The 25,210-nt window shown below is 47.7% G+C and overlaps 1 protein-coding gene and 1 long non-coding RNA gene across 4 annotated transcripts in view; one reads left to right on the plus strand and one right to left on the minus strand.

Moving 5' to 3' along the window:
* Positions 1 to 2,327: 2,327 nt before the first annotated feature.
* Positions 2,328 to 9,290, minus strand: LOC307211350. 2 transcript variants are annotated; one of them, XR_013836394.1, is made up of 3 exons: positions 8,852 to 9,290; positions 2,463 to 3,006; positions 2,328 to 2,428 (listed from the first exon to the last, which is right to left on the minus strand). It is a non-coding gene; the product is annotated as an uncharacterized lncRNA (long non-coding RNA). The 2 variants fall into 2 exon arrangements; XR_013836395.1 differs by lacking the exon at positions 8,852 to 9,290 and adding an exon at positions 8,289 to 8,415 and having other exon boundaries at positions 2,330 to 2,428.
* ITGA5 (integrin subunit alpha 5) overlaps positions 7,616 to 25,210 on the plus strand; it is a 71,712-nt gene continuing 54,117 nt past the window's right edge. Inside the window, exon 1 of one of the 2 annotated variants that reach the window (XM_079967817.1) lies at positions 7,616 to 7,894. In XM_079967817.1, coding sequence (XP_079823943.1) covers positions 7,749 to 7,894 — 146 coding nt within the window. In that variant the 5' untranslated portion in view covers positions 7,616 to 7,748. The remainder of the gene's footprint in view (positions 7,895 to 25,210) is intronic. The other variant, XM_079967816.1, reaches the window with a different exon arrangement.

Raw genomic sequence — 25,210 nt, forward strand, 5'->3', positions numbered from 1 at the left:
CCAACCTCCTCTGTATCAAGAATAATGTTTTCAGGATAGTCATTTATGATCACTGCCTGTTCTTCTATGACAGATAGGTAGCCGTGTTGGTCTGCCATAGTCAAAACAAAAAAAATTCCTTCCAGTAGCACCTTAAAGACCAACTAAGTTAGTTCTTGGTATGAGCTTTCGTGTGCATGCACACTTCTTCAGATACACAGAAGTGTGTATCTGAAGAAGTGTGCATGCACACGAAAGCTCATACCAAGAACTAACTTAGTTGGTCTTTAAGGTGCTACTGGAAGGAATTTTTTTTGTTCTTCTATGACAGGGGTCTGCAACCCGCGGCTCCGGAGCCGCATGTGGCTCTTTTACACCTTTGCCGCGGCTCCGGGGCAGATACTAGCGAGAGGAGGAGGCGCATTGTGCGCCCCGACACTCCCCACTGTGGCGGGCGCTGTACTGGCTGTTACATCGCATGGGGGCGGTGCGTGCGTTAGTCACGCACCGTCCCGACGTCACCTTCCCGCCCGCCCGCTACATTGCAAGGGGCATGTACGCTGGTCACTGCATTGAAAGGGGGCATGTACGCTGGTCACTGTTTTGAAGGGGAGTGAAGAACACTTGTTAATTTAACGTTTATTTCTATGAGGAGGAGTTTATTTCTATGAGGAGGAGTAATTCTGAGGGTCAAACAAAGAAATAATAAAAAAGTGACAAAAAAGTTATTTTTATAATGACGAGTTTTGCGGCTCCCAGTTTTTTTCCCTTCGGAAACGGGTCCAAGTGGCTCTTCTTGTCTTAAAGGTTGCAGACCCCTGTTCTATGAGGTTACCTTCCCCACTTACTCTCCTTTTGGCCACTCTTTTGTTATTATAACTACTTAATTCCTGAATCTAGGTCACAGTTCACAGGCTCACCCTGTTCACACCTTAAATGTGCCCTTAAGGCAGGATTTGTGGGCACAAAGACAATGGGGAGGGTTTTTTTTTCATTTCTTCCCTCCTTGCAGAGAAACATTTGGTCAGTTTGGGAGAGTCAAAATGGTTTCAGGACTGTACTGTTTCAAATATGTGGTTTATGGATTTATGTACGTGTTTGCCTTGTACATTTAATTTATATATTTGAGACCTTAAATTCTTAGAACACTACACAGGCAACACACAGGCAAGACCTACTGCATATTTCCGCCTGCCTTCTTGAGAAAGCAGCTTTCTTCCAAAAATAAAAGCTCATCGCAGATTGATTCTGCACCACCGCCCCCCCCCCCAGCACAGATGTAGGCACCTGTGGTAACTGTGGGTGTATCTGCACTGGTCCAATGATTTTGTGGGTGCGCAAGCGCCTTGTATCAAAGTAACAGCAGTTGTATCGGCTTTCCAAAGCAAATGAATCCTAACTCAGATTCTGGTTCATAGATAAAGACGTCTGTTTGCAGCTTACAGCTTCTTTCTCTTTGGTTTCCCAGGATGCCAGAGCAAGATTAGATCTTCATGCTGTCTCTGAGTAGCTGCTCAGTGGAATGCCATCTACCACACCCTGAGCCCCCAAAGGAAATGGGGGGTGAGGTGTGAAAGTCAACATGCTGCAGCGCCAAGTGAAGCTGACCCCTAGTGGCCACGTTTGGAAAGACGCGTGTTTATTGCAGCCGCCCAGAACCATTCTAGAGAGGACAGAGGGACTCTCAGCGATGGGAGGAGAAGACAGTTGGAGTAACAAAAACCAGAACCTTTGGACTCAGTTAAGGAGGGCTGGCGAGATGGAAAATGAAGCCATCCACAGCCGAAGCGGATGTGAGGGGACGTTAAGCAGTGTGCGCAGCTGAAGAGAAAGAGGGTTTGCTGCTACTGTGTGCCTCCAAAGGAGTTGCCTAGGAGTACAAAGCCTGGCGGGAAGTGGTCCCTCTTCCAGAATGAGGGGGGAGTTCCGTCCTCTGATGGGAAACTCACAAAATAGCTAGAATGCTGCCCTGTGGTTGTGTGGGGGAGCCAGCTTCATTTAATGTAGGGGTAAACATACAAGCTTTTGAGTTACCCCTCGTTCTTTATTAGTAAGTATGGAAATGCAGTAGTGAGAGCAAGAGGCCAAGGGCCGCATTACCTGCAACTATGTTTACTCACCTCAGTTACATAGATAGCAAGTTTAACACACACACACTCACATGGTATACAATTATTATTATTATTATTATTATTATTATTATTATTATTATTATTATTTTGCTATATGTTACAACTGAGCAGCTGCCCTCAGCCCACATACCGTAGCACCAAGATATTTAATGGTTCATGTCTGGTGATGAGATTGTAATGCAGGAAGCCTCTTCTGTCCAAGGTAGGCTTGGGGTGGGGGCGCTGAGCCCCTGCCTGAAGGTGGGGAGGCCCTGCAGGCAGCTGGTGTCCCGCTTGGCAGCTCAGAAATTGTGCTGACTAGTGTGTTCATGGTCAGACTCTGGTTCTGCCGACATACACGACCCCTGGCACTGGACCATCACCTCCCTGGGACAAACACCTTGCAGCGGGATGATCAGGCACATCACTTATCAATGAAACATGCAAAGAAAAGTGCCAGGGATGTTGATGGCTCAGTATCAATAAATAATAAGACAAATGAAATCACTTCTCCTAAATGTCAACAGGCACACCCAAGTGAGCTGCCAGAGCATTTTTCAGAGCTATGGAGGCCATTCCAGTAACAATCAGAGGCAGGGCAGAGACTTGGAGCCAGAATTCCCGGCTTTGGTATTAGTATCTGGAAAGGGAATGGGGAGGGTGTAGTTTCTGACTGATTCAAAAGGTGGTGTGGGGTGTTTGTTTCTCTTGTTTTAGCAGCCCCCTTTTTGTGTTCTTCACTTTAAATTAACATTATTAACCCCTGAAGGGGACTGCAGATTAATCTGTAGTTCCAAGGGGAGGGAGAGCAAGCTGCTGTCACTTCTTTTAGTAGACAAGGGCTCTTTACAGCAGGTGAAAATTCAACAGGTGAAGCACTCTTCTCCATGACAGGAAATGGAAAGAAGCAGAAGTCCTAGAAAAGGAAGAATGGATACAAAAACTTATGGAATATGCAGAAATGGTGAAACGTGCCAGAAGAATAAGAAATCAAAATAACAAACTCTTTAAAAAAGAATGGAAACAGATAAATTGTAAACAGATAAAAACATGAGCAGGATTATTGTAATATCCTGCAGTTTTATAAGAGTATATATTTACAGTAGATAATTAAACAAGTAAATTAAATGAATTTGGATATGCAGAAGATATGAAACAAAATAAGGAACTACAGAAAGGGGGAAGGAAGTCAGATTTTGAAATGTTAAACAGATTGTAAAATTAATGAAATGTATAAATTTTAAAAGTATAAATAAAAAAGGAAAAAAGGAAAAGATTTTCTTTTGTATTTTGCCTACCACCCATGGATACTATAGGATCCATGAAAGGAAAATATGAGTAATGACCCCAGTTGTTTAGATTTTCAGTAGAGAAAGGAGTGCCCTGCATTTAGTTTTGAAAAAGTTTTCCTTAAAACCACACAGGGCAGCCTAGACGCAACCCTTGACCCTCCTAGGTCCAGAAGTGAGGAGATTGCCAAGGGTTACTTCGTATTGAGAGAAAGAGTGTCGTGCTCACATGGGGTGTTTTCTTTATTATTATTTCTCATGGAGGACTAAAAAAAGAGAAGAGAACTTGGCAGAATGCTGCAGAAATGGATGGTTGCCCAGATCTCCCCAAACGGGGGACTGAGCTAGCGCTAGAAAAGTCAAGGTGAGAAAGTGGTCAGCCCAGCAGGACAGGATGCTCCTCTCAAGTTCTCCAAGCTCCAGCAGGCGAGGCTTTGTCTGCTTGTCCATCCTTTCCTAGTCAAGCCCCAGGGCGGGGTGTCAGCAGGCAGGATTCTGCATTTGACTCTGGCTAACTGAGATCATGGAAAATAATAACAGCAACACACCCACTCTTCCAAATGCTGCAAAACATTTGCTTAGGCAAAAGCCTCGGGGAACATTGTGAGGCTGCCTGGTGGGTATGAGAATCTATTCCCAGAGCCTGCAGATTGTGTGGCCCAAACACAGGTGCCATGGATCCCCACACCTGACTCAGATGCAAAGCAGCATGGGAAAACATTGCTGCCTTCTGATGCCCTATCACCCCACATCCTGTCTTAGATCAGATCAGACTATTCAGGCTCTTACCTCAGAATGGTCTGCACTGGCCGTGAATGTCTCTGCAGGGTTTGAGGCGAGGGACATTCCCAGCCCTGCCAGGAGATGGCAGGGACCGAACCTGGGAGCTTCTGCATGCAAAGCAGAATCTCTACCGCTGAGCTATGGCTCTTCCTCTGCTTTGAATGTCTGTGCACAGTGTCATTCGGAAAGGAAGGAAGGAAGGAAGGAAGGAAGGAAGGAAGGAAGGAAGGAAGGAAGGAGGGAGGGAAGAGGCATCCTCCTACATGCGTGCAGAGTGCCTTTCTCAAAAACTTGGAATACACTGGGTTTTCAGTCATAACGTTTGGCATTGAGATAGTTCATTCCAAAAGTGCTGAAGACTCAGCAGAACATGATTCCAGCAGAATAGCCTCACCAGAACAGTCCCGGAGGGCAGAACATTATTATCTCCATATTTCAGGTACAAGGTCAGGAGGACAGGGGTTAGTTGCCTCAGGGCTCCCTCACACTTCCTTTTGTGCTGTGTTTCTAGACACGGTTCTGGGTTTAAAAGCTCCATTCTATGATTCTGTGCCAAAGTAGTGTGTGTGTTTTGTCCTGACACTTTCCCTGGGAAAACCTGCATTTTACCGCTCAGTTGTAGCCATTTGTCTCATGCAGTGGTAAAATGTGGGTGTTCCTGGGGAAAGTGCTGGGACTAAAACAAAAGCAAAACCAGTCAGACAGAGAGCTTTAAAACGCAGACCTGTGCCTGGAAAGCATAGTTAAAAGGAAGTGAGAAGGAGCCTTTCATCTACCTAATGCTACCTAGTGGCTAGCCCGTGGCTCACTGGATGTTGCTGGACTCCAGCTCCCATCAACCCTGATCATTGGCCATGCTAATTGGGGCTAATGGAAGCTGGAGTCCAGCGACACCTTGGGAGCCACAGGTTCCTCACTCACTGTCCAGTGGCATGTGGTCAGTGGACTAGGGGGGCTAGGCTACTCCTCTAAATGTTCCTGGTAAATTAGAATATTAAAGTATTAAAGCCTGGCACCTCCTTCCCAAAGCCCAGGAAGCTTCTGCCCAGCCCAGGGAGGGAGGTGCAGTGGTCATGTGCACGACATCTCCCCCATTGCCCCCACAAGCCTCTGGCCCTAACTGTTCCTCTATGAAAAATGTCACTGCATGCCACTGCCACTGAGCTAGTGAGGTCATAGGTATAAACACTATCTAAAAACAGGAGCTGGGGATGTGCAGTGCACTAGACAAGGGGCTGCACATCCTCTGCCTCTCCTCTGTAATTCAAGCAGTACCCTTCACCGCCGACATCACCTTACTTAAACAGGGCACCTGCACCTCTTCAGGACTATACAGAACTTGCATCCTGCCAACCCAGCTGCCTAGATGTAGAATTTAGAAGCAGGAGAAGAGATGTCTCATTAGTTACTGGTTTAACCAACTCCAATTCTGCCTTGATAAGAGGTAAATTCCTGAATCCGAAGATAAATAAGGGTTTTCCAATCTGACCAAACTTCCTTCCTTATGCTGAATACAGTAAAACTTAATTGGAACAAAGGGACTCAGTCCTGGAGTGCCCCTAAGCATGTGCAGAGTACCATTGTCAGTTCCCTCATAACAAGGCTATAGATGTAATGATGTGTGTGATGAAGCATTAGAAAAAGCCTCACTTCTTTTTTAAAGTTTTAAACCAAGGAGACCTCTTAGGAAGTTAGTGTATTGTTTTTATTTTATTGTTATTTTTTATAAATAAATAATATTCCCAAATCTCAATTTTAAACAGATCAAAATCTGACAGCACTATATGTCTGCTCAGAACCTCATTCAGAAAAAGTGTGCATAGGATTTTAACCTGGGAGCTGTTAACCATCTCTGCCTCTCAGATGTGGTTGGGACTCCCCCTCCCACGAGCCCCACTAGGCATGGCCAAAGATCAGAGATGATGGAAACTGTAGTCCAAAGACATCTGAAGGGCTATGTAGGTTTCGTATCCTTGCACTGATTAAAGGAGAGGGTGCCTAGCTCAGTGAACTATGGCTTCTCCAAATAGAAGGATTTGGATGCCTTGGGCTGTGTGCACACTGTACTTTTAAAGCACACATTTTCACTCAGAGAATCCTGGGCACTGTAGTTTGTGAAGGGCTGGTGGGGATTGCAACTCTGCAAGGGATAATCTCAGGGCTTTCTATCAGCTGGAACTCACCGGACTCAGCTCTGGCCCCTCTCAGGTGGGCGCCATTGTTGTTATAAGAGAACAAGGGAGGCATTCGTGGTGATAAACTACAGTGGTGCCTCAGGTTACAGACTCCACTAACCCAGAAATAGTACCTCGGGTTAATAACTTTGCTTCAGGATGAGAACAGAAATCATGCTCCGGCGGTGCAGTGGCAGCGGAAGGCCCCATTAGCTAAAGTGGTGCTTCAGGTTAAGAACAGTTTCAGGTTAAGAACAGACCTCCGGAACGAATTAAGTACTTAACCCGAGGTACCAGTGTACTGGATAAACTACAGTGCCCAGAATTCTCTGTGGGGGGTGCTTCACATGCTCCTTCAAGCTGAGCACAGTGTGAATGCAGCCTTGCCCCTGGAATCCAACAACACTTGGAGGGTAACAGGAAGTGAGATGACCTGTGAACAGAGCCACTGGGGGCTGACTGATCGTTCAAATGCGTTTAAGTCAGCGAATGTATCATTGGGAGAGAAAACTTGGTGCAAGGGAGTGGGCAGGGTTGTCCAAATCTGGTTATTAGACACATGCGTTTAATACAGTGATCAGATTGTCTAGATCCCCATCGTCATGCAAATGGCACTCTCCTCCATGCGAGCTCCTGGTTATCCGAACACTTTAGGATTTGGGGGCATCCCTCTGCTCCAGCAACACCCCCCGAAAAAAAACCCCTGTCCAATTCAAACACAGCCCTCTAGATTTTTATTTAAGGGGCGGGGAGTTAAAACCTGACTCGGTTTATTAAATTTCGTTTCACTCGGTTGACTCTTAACTGCGTTTTCATGGTAACGCAGGGCAACCAATCACAACCAAACCCTTTCGACCCAAAAAAATTGGCACAGAGTGCTCGATTTCCTTCAAGCAAGGAAAACCCCAATGTGACATCATCAATTCTTGCAAAACCGGAGAACTTTACCGCCGCTTGCAAAACGGAGCAGTTAATTTTTTGGGGGGAGAACTCGCTTTGTGTGCGCGCGCGCGCGTGGTTGTTGTTGTGTGTGTTTTTAGGTGTGTGTGGGAGTTTAAAGCCAAATCTAGAACTCAAAACTTTTTCCAAATATTCATCAGAGCTGTTCCTGGCTCCCCTCCAAAATTCGCAGCGCTGGCAGTTTAATGAGATCCATCCTGCCCACCCCCTGTCCCGTTGAGGTGGGGGCGGGCGGGCGGGCGGGCGGGAGGCTCCTCCTTTTTGTGAGTCATTCCCGGGCAAGGGAGGGAGGGAGGGGAGGCGGCGAGCCTCCGGAGCACTCACGTTCCGGGCGGGTTGGAGAAAGAAGACTTGGGCGAGCGACCATCCGGAGCGCCGGCTGGGATTTTGCTCCGGCCTCTCAGCCCATCCACCGAGCCCGCCTCTCTCCAGCCCGCACCCCCAGCCCAGCTATGTTGCCCCGGGCCCTGCTGTTCCTCTTCGGCGTGCCCTGCGCTTGGGGCTTCAACCTGGACGCCGAGGCGCCGGCGCTTTTCCGCGGCCCCCCCGGCAGCTCCTTTGGCTTCTCGGTGGACTTTTACCTCCCGGACGCGCAGAGGTAAGGCGAGGCAAGGGCCGGGGGACACACTTGGTGGGTGTATATTTTTTGCGGAGGGGCATAGCGGGACATCTTTCACTCTCTTCACATACACCCCCGCATTAATCCGGGGACTCGGGTTGTCTGTGAAAATGGGAGTGGAGGTGGGGATACTTGATCGAGGGACGTGCGCGCACATCTTCCAAGGTGCAGGAGATTTAGCAAAGCTTGGATAAGAAGTTAGAAAGGGAAACGAAATGGAATTGGCTCCGATTGAATTGGCTTCGGAAAGTGTATTCTCTCTCTCCACTCCCCCCCCGCCCCGCACGACTCCACAAATCACGCCCCCCCCCTCCCTCGGCTGGCCCGCCGCCCGTTCCCTCTTCCCAGCCCCACTAAGTGGTTGCAGACCCACCGTGCCCCGCCTGGTGCGTTTCCTCCCAGCCCGCTCCCGTTACTCGGGATCTCCGCCCCGCGCACTCCCCTTGGGCAACGGCGCCGCCGCTGCTGCTGTTCCGCGGGAGAGACGCGCGCTGGCCCAGCCCGCCGCAGGCGAGACGGGAGGATTTTCCGTGCGCGCCCCCCTCGCCTCGCCGCTCTCCGTGCGCCCCCAACAGGCTCCCAACGAAGCATTTCCTGTAATCGGAGCTCCGTCCCGCCGCTCTTGTTCCAGAGATTGGGGGGGGGGGGGAGAACAGAAGAAGGGGGTCGGCTTGGGGTTGAATGAGCTGGAGTTGGGGGTGGAGAGAGAGAGAGAGAGAGAGAGAGACGCACAGTCGGTACCAAACCTTTTGTCGGGACCAGGACTAGGGAAGTGGGTCTCTAGCTTGGGACAAAGCGGAGGAGGAGGGTGGGAGCCTGATTGTTTCTCTTCTCTCTCTCTCTCTCTCTCTCTCTCTCTCTCTCTCTCACACACACACACACACACACACACACACACAGGTGTGCTTAGTGAAGTAGCAAAGTTACTGTACTTACTTTCCTTGCTCCACTCAGTCTTTTCATATGGTGTTTTGGGGGAAAGGGCAGGTGGGTGGGGAGGAATTTGGCAAGGCAAAATGCTGAAGATCCTGCTCTGGATTCCTCTCCCACATTTGAGAGAGGGGCCTTATTTGCATCTGCTTTGGACGCAGCAGGTCCCAGGTGTTCATTCTTTAGCATCCTCAGTGGGGCTGGGAAAGACTGCTTCTCTGAAACCCCCAGGGGAGCTGCTGCCAGTCAGTGTAGACAGTACTGAGCTGGATAGGCCAGTGCTCTGATTCAGTATAAAGCAGCTTATGTGGTGGCTGATGAGCAGAGCATCCAGCTAATCCACCCTGGACTTGACGGCCAGACTTGCCCATGCGGAGGGCGTCTAGCAGAAGAAAGCATGCTCAGATCCCCTTCCTCTCTGGCCAGGATGTTCAAGGCATCTGGAGGGTCGGGTGTCGAGGAGACATCCGCATCCTGGTATGGTCATCAGAAAAGAAAGGATGCTGCCTGAGACAGTGGGAATATTGTGCCTGAATATCTCTCCGCCTGTGACAAGGAGGGGCAAGCTGAGTAGGGCAGCTCCTCCTGCTTGTGCACACACCAGAAGTCTGGAAGGCTTGCGCAAGTCAGAGGTGGGGTGGGTCATGTGGCACAAAGGGGAGAACAGGTGGGGGCACATGTGCACGTAAGAAACTTCTTCCACCTCCCAACTGAGCTGCTGCTGCGCAAGTGGGTGGGATGTTCCAGTGGTGCCATTAGACAGAGGTGTCAAGCCCCCCCCCAAAAAAAAATTCAATGAAAGAGCCAACCCCCCCCCCCCGTTGGTGGGCATTGCCATTCCAATGTTGTGTGTGTGCCATGACATGTGATTTATTATGTGGGACCAGGGCCGGCTTACCCATAGGCGCTAGGGGTGCAGGGCATCCGGGCGCCAGGCTCTTAGGGGCGCCAGGCTCTTAGGGGCGCCAGGCCCAGAGTCTGGGCCCGAGATTTGGAGTCCGGGGATTGAAGAGCCAGGCCAGCTGACAGCCGCTGCCGAGCAGAGCAGAGCCCATCGGAGCACTGCAGGCTTTTCTGCTGCGGGTGCTGCCCTCCTGCGCACGTGGGATTGGTGGGCCGTTGAGAGGCCTGCCCAGCGCATGCACGCTGCTCACACAAGGCCCACAGCTTCCCTCCCAAGCCTCTGTGGGAAATGCTCTCCTTGGGGACGCTGGGCAGTTTTTTGCACCCCGGTGCCGCATACGCTAAAGACGGCCCTATGTGGGACAGGGCTTCCCTGCCCCTCCAATATTTTATTCAAGTTGGCACCCCTGCCATTAGATCAGGACGTGATAATTGAAATGTTTAATTAAGGGCTTCCCCATTACAACTAATAAATCTGTGGTCTAAAATTACTGTATTTTTCCATATATAACTCAACCCCATGTATAAGACGACCCCTATTTATTCTTTTGTAAGTTCGCTGAGCTGTTGAGCAGCTTTTCAATGAGCCCCCAGTAATACACCGCATAGTGGCACCAAATACTTTTTCTAAGCCGGGAAGAGCGGCTAAGCAGCCTCCTCTCTGACATTTCCCTGCTACTGCCGCAGCACCAGCCCTTGCTTACTTAGCATATTAACCCGTATTAAGAGGACCCTCAATTTATCACAAAAAAATCAGAAAAAGGTCGTCTTATACATGGAAAAATACGTTACCTAACTTCACTTAGGTTTTCAACTAGTGCCACCAACAGTACACATTCAAATATATCATTTCTTAAATTTTATATACTGTCCTTCCACCCAAAGGAGCCCACTAGCTGTGTAGTGGATTTAGTCCCAAATATCTCCTTTTGGCCCAGCTTTCCAGAAGGACCTTTAAATGCTGGTGCAATGCAGTTTGCAGTGGGCTTGGAATAAGTTCCATTTAATTCACTGGGACATCCTCCCAAGTAAACATGCATGCAACCAGCTTGAAAATCTCTGAACTTGTATACATGCCTAGGTTTGCACTCTCTTCTAACTGACACACAGGGAATATATGCTGTATACCCTGAGATGAGAGCTGCCCCTCGCTCACAAAAGTGCACCAGAGGAGAGTTGGGAAGGAAAAACTCCACCCTTCCAAGTTTCTTTCAACATCCCCTGATTGTGTAGACGAAAGAATGGTTTCTGAGCATTAAAAGAAAGAAAGAAAGCAGTAACTAATCTGCCATGAGCGGTACTCGGGACACGCCCTTATAATGTGGCAAATGGCGCCTGATGCTTCAGAAGAGCCAGCGTAGTTCAGTGATGAGAGTGTTGGCTTTAAGAGAGCTAAGAAACCCAGGCTCAAAGTCCCCACCCTATAAAGCTTGCAAGCCTAATGTAGTGAGCCAGAAGGTCACTGGAGGAAAGGAGGCCCTTGCACGATTCTGTGTAGTTTGTGCTGGAAATTGTTTAAAGAATGGCCTCCCTCTGAGGTCAGGGATAGGGAACATGTAGCCCTCCAGATGTTGGGCTTCAGCTCCCATAAGCTCTAGCCAACATGGCCAGTGGTTAGAGAGGTGGTGGTAGGTATAGTCGAGCAACATCTGGAAGGGTCATTCCTGTTCCAGGTGCACCAGTCACTGCTTTTGGCCTGGCTGAGATTGCCTTGGTGAACCATCCCACATCTTTTGCTAAGTGCTGCAATCTTTGCTATATATTTATGCTGCTTTTCCAAGAAACTTGGGGCACCATGCATGGTCCCATCCCCAAAGATTATCCTCACAACAACGCTTTGAGGCAGGTTTGCCTAAGAGAAGGGGACCACGCCCGAGATAACCAAGTGAGCATTTGTAAAAATTAAGCTCATGTTTTCCCCAGTGTAAGCCCATCACTCTACCCACTACATTACATCTCACAAGGTGGTGGGGGTGGGCCTCTCACTTACTGGCATCTGGTTCCATGCAGCCAGGGCTGGTTCCAGGTTTGAAAGGGCTCTGAGAATGCCAAGCAATGCTGAGCAGCCTGGGTGTGGACGCTCTTTTAATTTCCCACAATGCTCCGCAGCCAACACTATCCTCCAGATGTCGCTGGACTCTGCGGCTCCTCTCATTGCTGATGATTGGCCACGCTGGTTGCTGTTGATGGAAGGAGGAGTCCAGCAACATCTGGAAGGTAGCAGCTTGGTTACCCAGAGTGATGCTAGGTTGGGGACTTTGCAGGAAATTGGCCTGGTGACTAGATCCAGCTGATGGGTGTGCTGGTCCAGAAAAATAACAAGTAAGGGAGGCATCACTTTGGCCCCTGCCAAGGTTTTTGGGGCCCTGGCAGCTGCCCCAGCATGCCAGGTGCTGACACCAATCCCATCATGCCCTCAGGACTTGCCTATCTGCATTCTCTTTGTCAACGAGTTGTTTTTTGCGGGGAGGAAGGGGAAATTAGCTCCTCCCAGATTGGTGAAACTCCCCATGCCCTCCCATTTCCCCCATTTAATCCATACCATCCCAGTAACACTGTCACACAAGCAGAAGCAAATGAGGCGCCCTTCAGTCAGATGTCCACCCGCAGCCGAGGGGCAGAAATGGAACTTAATGTGACATCATGCCAGATTCCAGATATGAATTGGTGGCTGTTCCTTTTCAGGCAGTTCCCAGTAGTGCTTGCACTTGTCTGGAGAAGTTCTCATTGGGCTCTGCCCTCTGTGAGCTTGCAAGAAGCAAATGCAGCATCCTTCCCAACATTACGCTGCTCAGAAAGAGCCCAGTCGTCCTGGGCATCTGGCAGGCTGCCTTGCTTGGTGTTGAGCCCTGGCTCTGAGCCAGACACTGACACCGCCAGGCCCTCTCCTCTCCCCAAGAGACAGAGATAGATCCCAGGAGTCCTGGCCCTTCGTGCCTCAGCAGGGATGGGCTGGCATGTGCAGCAACTTGATTCTTCGGGCTCCCACTTTCTAGGAAGGCTGCCTGAAAGCCAAAGCACGGTGCTGTGTGTGATGTGTTTTCTCCGCCACCGCCACCGTGGCCTGGTGCAGGCTTCTCCACAGGAAACAAGATGGTCTTTGGAGTACTAGCAGGGTGTTTTGAGATCCAAAGCAGACTTTGGAGTGAGGATCTTTCAGCTGTGCTTAGCAAGCACAGTGGCTGGCTCAAATGCGATAACATTCCTATATACGGGATGCATTTGCATGCAGGAAATAAGATGCAGCCCTGCTTGTGGATCTTTATGTGTGATGTTTGCACATAGGCTGCAATGTGCATGCAGACTGGAAAGCCACAGGCTGCTTACAGGGGTGGGTGGGACAGCCTTCAGTAGCACATTGCACATATACCAGCCATAATGTGTGCACTGGTTGCATGTTATTTATCCCACACGTGGGGTTCTCTTTTTTGTCACATTTGTAGTGACTCTTGATAATGAGTGGATAGGACAGTTCTGTGCTCCAGTTTGCTTTATCTTTCATCTGGATGCTTGTTTAGTTTTCTTCATGGCAGTAGTCAAGAAGAGAGTGCAATGAGTTCTCTCACTCACACCTCCTTGTATGATGCTGGTGTTACCAAGAAAGAATAGAGCAGGGATAGGGAACATGTGATTCTCCAGAAGTTGTTAGACTTCATCTCCCACCACCCCTGGTGATTGGCCATGCTGTATGGGGCTGATGGGAGTTAGATTGCAAAAATATCCAAAGAGCCGTAAGTTTTCCACCCCGAGATATATTTGTATGTTGATAGTGGTGCTGTTGTGACCCACCTTAGATCAGGCCGGGACTGCATCTGAACAGCCACAAGTTCCCCAGCTCTGGAATAGAATAGGGATCTGAGTTAATAATATCTGTCTGTCAAGTGTGGAATGGGGACAGTCTGACAGTAGCTTAGGATCAGGCCTGTGAAGATAAAATGAGGCCGTGGCAGAGAGAGCATGGGTGCTATTTTGAGGCCCCTGGAGTTGTGGGCATCCATCTGTCTTGAGAGACAATGGAGGGAGGGAGCTTCCAGGGATGAAATTAAACTGCTGTGTTAGCAGCACTGAAGTGCCCCCCCCCCCAGGATGCAAGCCTGGACAGTGTGTGTGGAGGTCCTGCCCTGCCCAGATGATCTTCCCCCTTTCGGCATTGCTGAAAGCAGTACAATTGGCACCAGCTGGGCTGCAGGAAGGAGGTGTGCAAGGCACCATCCAATCGCCTTAGGGATTCCAATCTGGAAAACCTAGCCTTTTATTCTGAAGATATCCCACAAGGCAGCAGAGGTTTAGGATCAGCATTTCTTTCTGTTTGGTGGGCCAGATTCCCAGGCTGACAAGCCCCACTTGCCCCTCACTTCCCTCTACAACACATGTTGCCTTCTTGACTGTTGGACCCACTATTGGTCCGCTCAATCCACCAGAGCCTGCCTTTGCATGCAGGGCAAGTTCCTAACTCACTGAGGGATTGAGACCCATCAGCTACCCTCAGCTGGTTTAGCCGGCCAGTCGAAGCCATTCCTGGGGTGTGGCTGCTGTCGCATGCTGGCAGCTTCTAGGAGCCACAGGGGAGCTGAGTGCAGGGTGGGGACCAAAGGTGGGCAGACCACCCCAGAAGGAGTACAATGTGTCCCCCACCAGAAACACTACCCTAACACCCTATACACCCCTGTCCCTGGGAAAACCTGGTGCCCTCCAGACTATTGCTGGACTACAACTCCCATGATCCCCTGCCATTCGCCATGTTGGCTTGGGCTGATGGGAATTGACTCCAGCAGGTTCTGTGTCTCTGAGCAAGCACTTGGTCTTCCATTTGAGCTTCCAGACAGCCTTTGCTCCTTGACTGATTCCAGGGCTCTTAGGTAAGGACCAGCAAATTCAGCTGCAATGCCCAACAGCCCTCCCCTTTCTGCTGATCTTCCGCTTCCCCTCTTCTCTGTTTCCATACTGCACTTGAGGGGCCCGAAGCTGCAGAAAATCAAGGCTGAGACAAAGAAGTGTCTGCCTAAGCAGCTGGAGCAGGTGTGCAGTGACCACAAACCCACCATGGTTGGCTCCCTAGAAACAATCCAGCCAGCAAGATGGTCCTAACTGATGCACATTGCAGAGCTCAGTGGGGGTCTCCTGGTCAGGCAGCCCATTTCATAGCATTTTATAATTCTGAGCACAAGACACAAGGTTTGAACAGATCAACATTGGGCCATGAAGATGATTTCTCTGCTAAGTCATTGCTAAGAAGTGGCAACCTTTCCAGGTACTGCACAAGTTCACAATGGCTGGCTTGGCATCTGAGTAGCAGTCACTAATTAATTATGTAAAGTGAAAGGGACAAAGAACATTCCATGCATGTCTTTGTCCAGGCTGTTGCTTGAAATTCTTGGCAAAAGATTTTGGTCTAGGATCTAGATTTGGACAGGAGACAGGAGGGACGTGCATTGAACCCTAAAGAGTTGGCAGTTGGCCCACAAGGATCCCTCAGAGATGTTAAATATCTCTGGTTCAAGGTATTAGTAAAGATGTAGTTATGCTCATTCTGTCTGGGTCAAGGGCAGTTCAGAATTAGCAGAGGATTGTTCCCTCAAAAGGCCCCTCCAAATGTTATTTTCCTCATGGTGATTATCGGGGAGGTTTTAGGCAATTCCTCCTTCAATACTGTTTCAAGGTGGAGAAACTGCTTCATTTTCAATCAGTGCGTGATCCTGTAAGTTTCTGCTGGACTAATGTAAATGTACTAGAAATTTTGCTGGTGGTGATGTTCTGTGTTTGTTGCTTTAGTGCAGGAGTACTTTTCCTGACAGCCATAATGTGTATTGTTGCACCAAAAGATGTTGCATTATATGCAGCAAAAAGCCCACCAACAGCAGCCTGCAGAGGCTCAAAATCACTCTTCTCAAGCTCCTGCTCTACATGTGTGTCGTGGTCTCAGCTGTGTACAGTTGTAGGGAAACAAATGCAGCCTCTTAGATGTAGGCTTTTCTTAACAGCTTAGAGGCAATCCCTAAAAAGTAATTTGTTTGCTCCCCCAACCCCTGCTTCTTTCAAAATATTTGTTTTTCAGTTTGTGTGTTCTAAATGGATGAGTCCTTTGTAATGTCCTGATGTCGTGTGTTATGGTCATATAGCATCATTCCATGCTTTGAGTGGGGTCTCATTGGCTGTCCTGAATGACATGGCTTGATTTCCTTGAAATGCAGTAATGTCAGGCATTGCTACATAATGGCAACCCATTTTCTCAATGGTACTAGATCTTCTGTGTAGACACACATGATGCTCTTCACAGAGGTTGTCCCCTTGCTACAGAAGTCCTCTATAGAAAAAAAGAGGACCAAGTCCATGATTCTCCCCCAGCTCCGTGAAAAAGGTACTTTTCCAGTAAAAAGTCCAAATGTTTCTTGTGCTCCCCCCACCCCCACCCCCGCAAACACTGGTGGATCTTTGTTCACAACCATTGTAACATAGGATGAAATGTCGGAACGAAACAAGAGACTTAGGGTAAGATGTGATAAGCCCTCCAAGACTCTGGAGACAATTGGAAATAGGTTCTTATCAACTACAGATAACAAACATAAATACATATCAAAAGCTGCTTTATACAGAGTCTAGCTCAGTGTTATTTACTCTTGACTGGCAGCATCTCTCCCAATATCTCCAGCAGAGGTGTCTGCTCAGCTCCGTTCCCTGAGGTCTCTTAAACTGCAGGGGTCTGGATCTGGGACTTATACATGGTAAGCATATATTCTTCCACTGAGCCATAGCTTAAAAAAAAGGAAAAAGTGCAAAACTCTTTGCAGCTCTTGCAAATGTGACCTTTTTATGGATTGCCAAAACAAAGTTCCTTGCCGAGATTCCAGGGCGGAAAGTGACAGCATTAGCTTTTTTATTGCAGGAAGGGTTGGTTGGTGCAAGGGGTGGGTTCTGTACACAGCATTCACTTCCTGGCAGGCTAAGCAAGCCTGGTGCTTCAGCGCCAACTGTCCCTGTTTTATGGTTCCTGTCCCTGCTAAATCACTGTCCTCCTTTTGTCTCTCAGAAAAACACTGAGTGTACATTGCAATACACACACAATAGATCTTCCCCCGCCCAGGGGAAGTTAAGTCTCTGCTTTTGGGAGGAGGATGTGTGCATGTTGAAGTTGGTGCGCGTGCATGTAAATGTATGTGCATGGACACACAAATCCAGTTTATTGCTTCCTTTCCTTCCTTCTCCTCTTCTGTGCCTATCCAGATAGTAAATGTGTCTGAATGTGGCAGCTATTCCAATAATAAGTACAACCAGATCCACTGAAAGACGTTGTATTAAGTTTTTATTTAAGCTGGGGGTGGGGGAACTATGGCAATTTTACAAAGAAACTGCTTCCAAACCAGAGCAAGCAGCTGCTGCTGAGTATACAAATACACTGTATAGCTTCAGGCTCCACTGGGTCTGGTAGTTCAGTGGGTAGGGTAGGGGCATGTTGCTGTTAAAACCACAAGGCTGTGGGTTCTAGGCCCATGGGGTAGAGGGACGGCTGTAGCTCAGTAGTAGAGCACTTGTTTTGCCAGCAGAAGGTGCCAGGTTAGGGTGGCAAGACATAAAAGTGAACAGGGCTCCTGCATTTTTGTTGAAGGAGGAATTTCAGAGGCTTTAGTTTGCCCGGGAAGCTCCAACTTTTGAAATTCCCTCTTCTGGGCAACAGCTGAAGGTGCAGGAGCTGCTGTCTTTTGCATTTGAATATTCAGTTCTAGGTTTGATCTCTGGCACCTCCAGGTAGAGCCTGAAAAGACTCCTGGTCTGAAATCCCACAGAGCTGCTGAGAATCGATGTAGACAATCCTGAGCTATTTTATGGTGGGTGCAGCGTTAGAAACTCAGATATATAAGCTAGGCACCCAATGGCACCTTAAACCAAGGTTATGTTCACCAAAACGGAACATCTCGTTTCCATTTTGGGGCAAGAGGGCTCTAAAGTCATATTTTTCAAAGGGTGGACTGATGGTGATTGATCAGTAAACATCTGGCTTGTTCAGATGACAACCTTGAGCTCAGTTAAGAGCTTTGAGAACTTAAAGAAGAAAAGTCACTTGATCCAGGGGCCGTCCACACATATATATTGTTCTATTCCTAGTTTTTATTAAAAGTTTTTTTGTGTTACAAAACAAACAGAAAAGAGAAGGTACATCAGTTGTCTCCACTTTCGATTTGTAGTTTTTTCAGAGTTGGTTCACATTTAGTGATTGACATTTTTGCCATAGACATCTTGCATTTGAGGGAAGGAGACATGGGGTATTGTTCTTTCGTTCTATTGCGTATTATTAGTGTAGGGCGGTTGTGTCAGTATCACATTGGTAGGTCCTTTGTTTATGTATTTATTTATTTATTTGTATTGATAATGCAAGAGGTTAGGGGGTCCTGAGCTTGGCGGGCTACGTTCAGTTGATTGCAGTGTGACTTGTTTGCAGAGGGGAGGTTGTTACTGACCTCTTTTTCTTGATGGTGACTGCTCCTGCTCAGGCTGCACAGAAAAAGCATTTTGGTTCCAGAAATTCATTCCAATTGTGCAGATAAAATATAATTGATAGAATTCTACAGGGTGGGGCATTAGTGTGTGAAAACAGTGCAGATCCAATGATCCCCAGATAGTGGAGATGTCAGGTGCCATCCTGGTGCCCAGGCATCTTCACTTGGTCGCAAGTGGTCAAAAGCCAGGTGCAAAATGCTTGGCTAATATCAAACACAGGGCAGGGTTAGAAACTGGGATACAAAAGCTAGGAGCCATATGGCTCCTGGGACCTGGATTGCGGGTGCTAAAACAGAATGTTTAGTTACCATTTGTGTGGGGGGGGATTTCTTTTTTAAAGACAGCAGTATTTTTATTTTTTGCTGCTGGATGATTCAGGGGGTCTGCAGGGTAGCGCAGCAGTAAAAGATGAATCTTTTACTACTGCGCTACTCCCAAAAAAAGCTGATTTGAGTGGCAGTGCGGCAGCAGCAAAAAACAAAGACTTGTCTTTTGCTGCTGCGCTACGGGTGAATCAGCTGTTTTGCGGGGTAGCGCAGTAGCAAAAGATGTGTCTTTTGCTGCTGCACTAACCTGCAGACCCCTTGAATCACCTGCCCAGGCAGGTGGAGACAGTGGCATAGCGTGGGGGGTGCAGGGGGAGCCAGCCGCACCGGGCGCAACATCTGGGGGTTAGGGTTAGGGGGCGCAAATCCATGGGTTAGGGGGCGCAAATTACTTGCCTTGCCCCGGGTGCTGACAACCCACGCTACGCCACTGGGTGGAGATGCTAGGTGCCAGCCAGTCGCAAAATGCAACTTCCGCTCGGCTAATTTTGAATGCTGATTATTGCCACCCAGAGGGGCTACAGTGCATCAACTTAAAACCCAGACCATTTGTGATATGAAAAGTTACAGGAATTCAGCAGTAGGGTGCACAGATTGGAAATTAAATGTGTCCTGAAACCTTTGCAAGAACAGTATTGAAAGCAGGTCCGTGTGGTCAACCCAGTATAGCACTGTGGACACAAAGCATCTTGAATGTGCAATAAAAAGGATTTCCAGAGGATACCTTTGTCCTGCACAATTATGGTTAAGTTATTGAGTGTCAAAAGCCCTTAACAACTTGGGACCACTTTACCTACGGGATCGCCTTGCCTTACATGGACCCATTTGACCACTTCCATCGGTGGAACTGGCACTATGGCAGGTGCCACATAATCCCCGTTCCACATTTGTAAGAACTCAATTCTTTACTGTGGCAGCACCTGCATTTTGGAGCTCCCTGCCTATTGAGACCAAGCAAGCGCCTTCAGTGTCCTCTTTTTGGCACCTGCTAAAAACATTCCTGCTTGGACAAGCCTACCCAGATGCTTAGGAAGTTGGGGCAATTTTAATTTGTTGCAGTATTTTAACTTTTGTATGTTTTAAAGTGTGGCTGTACATTTTTCTTGATTTTACTATTTTACCTTTTGTAAAATGTTTTGAGGGGGTTTTCTTTGCAATCAAGCAGTGTATTTATGAAATAAATTAATTGCAAAGCACTGTGCACAACATTGATGAGACTTGTTTCTGAGATACTATACTCCATCTTAAAGAGAGCAAGACACGGATGGGGTTGTTTGGAGTAGATTTTGGAGGCTGCCCAAGAGCAGATGGAATGGGACTAGGGAAATCCAGTGGTACCAAAGGTGCAGTAAAGAGCAGTGGCTGAAGCAGAGGGGTCTTTTGCAGGGCAGTTTAAAGTAACAGAGAGGAGAAGTGACTGTCACAATGGTGTTGGTGGCATCCAGCCCCACTGCAGAAAGTCTGGCTAATGTGGTTGAGTGACTCATTCCCTCTGATTCAAGGGGGAGAACCCTTCAGAGTTGGCAGGGGGTGGAGAGAAGAGAGCTTTGATGGCTTTCTGTCTGCTCCTGGTTTAGTCTAGAGCCAGCTTTCCTCTTTGCTCATCAGCCAGGGGTGTGCTCCTCCCTCCATTGCTCAGCTGGCAGGACCCCAGACGGCACCAGGCCAGAGGCAGCTTTGAGGGCCCCCCTCTCCAGTTGAGTTTGAGGAACGCAGGGTCCCTGGTTGATGTGTTGAGAGACCAGGAAAGGTAGTGACACTTACAGTAAGGTTCTTAAGTCTTGTGCAGATCACCTTTACTAAGTGTGGGTGGGTGTTATTGAAAGTTTTGTGGACATTTTGGAAGAGGTACAGCAGCTTGGATGAAACAGTTCTCACTGACTGCTTCTTCAACACATTGCTGGAAAGGAAAGGAAATAAGGAGAAGGTTTATAGTTTTAGATGTTGCCATCAAAGAAGGGACATTAATCAGTGTCCATTTCCAGGAAAGGCTGCCGTAATGGAATGAAAATGGTCTAGGCTGCTGCTCCAATTCTCAGTTCACAGAAATGTAGGAAGCTTCCTTGTACTGTCCCATCTAGCTCAATACCGTTTACTCTTAGTGGCAGTGGCTCTCCACACTTTCAGGTATGGGGCATTCCAAGTGCTGACTGGAGTTGCTGGGGATCCATCCTGGGACCTTCTGCATGCTAAGCAGATACTGTACTGCAAAACTATGGCCTGGTGTATCCTTGATGCTTCTTGCATGCCTGCGATGTGCTCACACTCTGGCTCCCCTCTGACAAACAGAACTGCTATAACAGGCAGGACTTGTGGAGAGGCAGTATCTCTTCTGCCTCTCAAGAGACTCCTCAGCTGCGGCCGAAGGTCAGCCTGCATGGGAGGTCAGGAAAGGACCTCTTCCTGACCCCTGTCCATTGGCTGACCTCTCCCACTTCAGCCCCTGACCTCTGCCACCCATTCTCATCTTCTTGGTTGAAATGCAAGCCCTCTGGCTCAGCCTTGTGACAGCTTCTGTATTTTTTTCGGTGCCAAATATCTGTGGCTGCTTGCTTCATCTATGCTCACCAGCCCCAACTGACTTCTTTGGAGGGACCCAAAGGATGACTTGGCAATGGCTGGGCTCACAGTGCTAATCATGCCGGTGAGATTTCAGTTGCTCTGGAATCAGACCCCTTCTGTTGTCTCTTGACTTGCTCAGTGTCTGGATTGGCTGCAAAGGGCTTAGGTCCACGCTTGGATGCCATCGTCTCCGGGGACCATGGGGACAGCAGCACCCCATATCCATTTATTTATTTATTTACACCGCGCCACCAGCGCTTGACAAACTCAAGCAAAAAGGCAGATCTCTTCCCCTTAAGGAGCTTACATTCTGATTCATAGGATTGTCAAGTTGGAGGGGATCCCAAGGGCCAACTCCTTGCAATGCAGGAATCTCAGCTAAAGCAACCATGGCATATGGCCATCCAATCTCTGCTTAAAAACCTCCCAACGACGGGGAGTCCACCACCTTCCAAGGAAGACTTTTCCATTCTTGAAAAAGTTCTTACTGTCAGACATTTCTTTCCAGTGTTTAGTCGGAAGCTCCTTTCTTTCAACTTGAAGCCATTGGTGCAAGTCCTACCCGCCGGGGAAGGAGAAAACAAGCTTGCTCCATCTTTCACGGAACAGCCATTGAGATATTTGAAGATGGCTATCATATCTCCTCTCAATCTCCCCTTTTCCAGCTCCCTCAACCATTCCTCATAAGGCTCTGTTTCCAGACCCTTGATCATCTTGGTCGCCCTCCTCTGCACACGGTTCAGCTTGTCAATATCCTTCTTAAATTGCGGCACCCACAACTGGACACAGTATTCCAGATGTGGTTGACCAAAGCAGAACAGAGCAGGGCAAGGGCGAGGAAGTTGGGGCCCTCCGGACTACAGCTCCCATCACCCACAACCACTGGCCTTGCTTGCTGGGGATGATGGGTGTTGGAAGCTGGACAGCCCTTACTATTACAGTGAACAAGTTGCTGGGGTGACAGATGCTGGGGGGGGCACAGCAGGTTTCCTCCATTCCTCTGTAACTGCCTGCACAGGCTCTGTTGAACAGTGTCAAGCAGGGCAGACCAAGATCAGGAGGAAAAGGAGGTGGTGGGCAGCAGAGCTGTGGAGAGATGCACACCTGTGAAAGATCCAACTTTGTGGCCACAGGGTAATAATATATGTGCCAGTAGAAGCTGACCCTTATTAGCTTCATCTCCTCAGATTTGTGAAACAGATGGAGAATTGAGAAGGTGGTGCATATACACAGGCCAGCTCACGGAGGAATTCTCCTTTAGGAACAGACGATGCCAGTCTTCTACAAAATCAAACCATTGGCCACCCTGATCCCTGCCAAGCTGTGCATAGGATTCCATGGGTCATGGCTCTCAGCCAGGGCCTGCGCTCCTTTGGAGAATTGAAGATGTGATGGAGACTGTCATAGCTCTAAGATATATCTAGCACAGTACTGTTTACTACAACAGCCTTTCCCAACCCTACCAGGAGATGCTGGGGATAAAATTTGCCGGGGAATCAAACCTTTGCACTCTTCCCACTGAGCAGTGTCCCTGCATCTTCCTTTTTACAGCTCCAGCCTAGCATAATCCACATTCCTTTTCCCAGGGAGAGGGATGTGGAGTGCCAGCTTGGGTTGCTGCCTCCATTATCATCATCAAAGGCCTCAGAGTGGGACCAGCTGCTTCTCCAGCAGGTTGCAGATTAACCAGCCCTGCTTATTGTTGGCTATTGATTCACCCACCTGAAAATAGAGGCTGCCTTCAGAGCTCTAGGGAATGGCCATGGCCTGAGGGCTGGTGCAGCCCCAGACTGTCAGATTTGTTTGGACTCCTGGCATTTGACCAAATGGTCCCCAGCAGGAACATGCAGCAGGAAAGGAAGACAGAGCCGCATATCAGATTTATTTCCCCCTTCGGCTGGCCGCCTACTTATGCTTCTTGACCCTCCTTTAATAGTGAATCCTGTATATTGGAAGCCACTAGAATCCTATCTACCTGCACAAAACTGGCAGCGTGTGTTGCATACGTTGCCAGAAGGTTGTCTTTTTGCCTTCTGGTTTATTAAGAGGCAGGAGCAAAGGACTCTGTGCCTTTAATGACCAAGGCCAGTGTGGTTCTTTCTCCAGCAGCTGGCCCATGGGTCATTGCCCCTGCACCCCATTGACTCTGCAGCCAGCCCACCTGTGGCTCATGACACCTGTAGTTCTGAGACAAGATCTCCAGATATGCAGTCCTTATCTAGGTTTGAGCTCTTCAGCCATAATGCCTCACCTGTGCAGTAGCCTTGAAAGCATGTTGCAACAAAACTCACCCACAGCACTGAGTCAGCAGGATGAGGAACAGATTCGTTGTTTTTCCTCTGTTGACAGCAATCTGTGTGTTGCACAGGGATAGAGGGGAAATGGGGGTGGGTGGGATGGGAAAATCTTGCAATGCAAGGGGTGCAATCTCTCTCACACACACCACTCTATATTTCAGAAACTTGTTTGTTTGCAGTGCGTTTGGATACCACTTGAGCTACTGAAACCAACTTTTGCATTACAGTTCCCAAGATCAAGAAACAGGTTGTCAACTGCGTCTGGATATGTCTGGGCACCATTATTATTTTTTAATGAATATTTATTAGCATTTTCAATAACAAAACATAACAAAAAATAGACAAAAGATAACAAAAAAATAATAATACAAAAATACAAAACTTAAAAACAATTAAAAACACATATAATTTCAATTGCTTATTTTCATTTAACCTCTTTCTCAGACCTCCTCACACCTCCCCTTCTTGTATTCCAATTTAAATTGTTAACTCAGCAAGTCCTTATTACTTATTTCTCAACTTTAATTTGATAATTTATTTTAACATGTTGTTGTTTTACTTTTCTTCTTTCTTCCATTTCCTGAATTTATTTTTGCAAACCTTATTTTCATTTCATTTTGACCATTTTAAAAAGCTAATTTCAACTTATCGAAACTTACTTATACTTCCTTACTCATTCTTGAACATATTTTACTTTTCCTCTTTCTTCCATTTCCTCAATTTATTTTTGCAAACCTTATTTTCATTTCATTTTGACCATTCTAAAAACCAGTTTTAACTTATCCAAACTTAGACATCAATATTTATAGATCATTACTCATTCTTGAGCATATTTCCTAAAGTCGACCAAAATTTCCCTTCCACGGCTTTCCCAACTTCCATACAAATAACAAAACAAATTAAAACAAAACAAATTATACTTATATACCCTTTGGATTCCCAGGCTCCCCCCCCTTTCCCGGTTTCAGTCCCCAACAAGTGTTCATCAGTCTAGTATACTGTTTAGCCTGGCGATCTCACATCCGAGGCTCTTAAATCTCTTTCAGTTCCTCTCTGCCGGCCTTTTTGATAGTCCTTAGTATTGAACCCCAAATCTCGGAGGGGCTCCGACCCAACAGGATCCATATTTTTTCCAACCAGCCCTTCATGCTTAAAAGTAAAGCCTATGGGGTACTCCAAGTCTTGTTTCATCTTCCTTTCAAAACCAAATGTCCCCAAAACTCCAACTTTCACCTTGGTCAAGTTTGTAATCCTTAGGTCTTCAGATCCCCACATGAGGAGTTCTCTCAGTTTTGCACTTTCCAAGTCAGGCCAGACTTTCCACTTCAATTTTTTATTCTCCTTTGTTGTCTTCATGTCAGGCCATAAATTGTGGCTCTCCTTTAACATCTGCAAGGTTACAGCTCCTCCTTCCTTTTCTTCAAAGGCAACATATATCTCTTTCTCCATATTCTCATGGCTCTCAAATTCCTCTATTTGTTCAATTGTATAGGCTTCCTGCTTCAAATCCTTATCAGCTTCAACAATGTTATTTACTGCCAAGACCAAAGTGTTGGCACTTGTAGTCAAAACATTGGTTTGGTCTTGTAACTTTCCCAAGAGGACAAATATTCTATCCAGTTCAGTCTGATTTTTGCCTCCTCCAGCCATTCTTGTAATATCCCAAAACCCCCTCTGGGGGGATTTTGGTTCCTTAATGTCTTTCAGTTCAAACCTGATAATCAAGTTAGTATGTATCAGCCCTCTCTTATTTTCAAGAAATTGTAACAAATATAACCAGCAGA

The sequence above is a fragment of the Podarcis cretensis genome (assembly GCF_951804945.1).
Source record: "Podarcis cretensis genome assembly, chromosome: 2".
NCBI classification, from domain to species: Eukaryota; Metazoa; Chordata; class Lepidosauria; order Squamata; family Lacertidae; genus Podarcis; species Podarcis cretensis.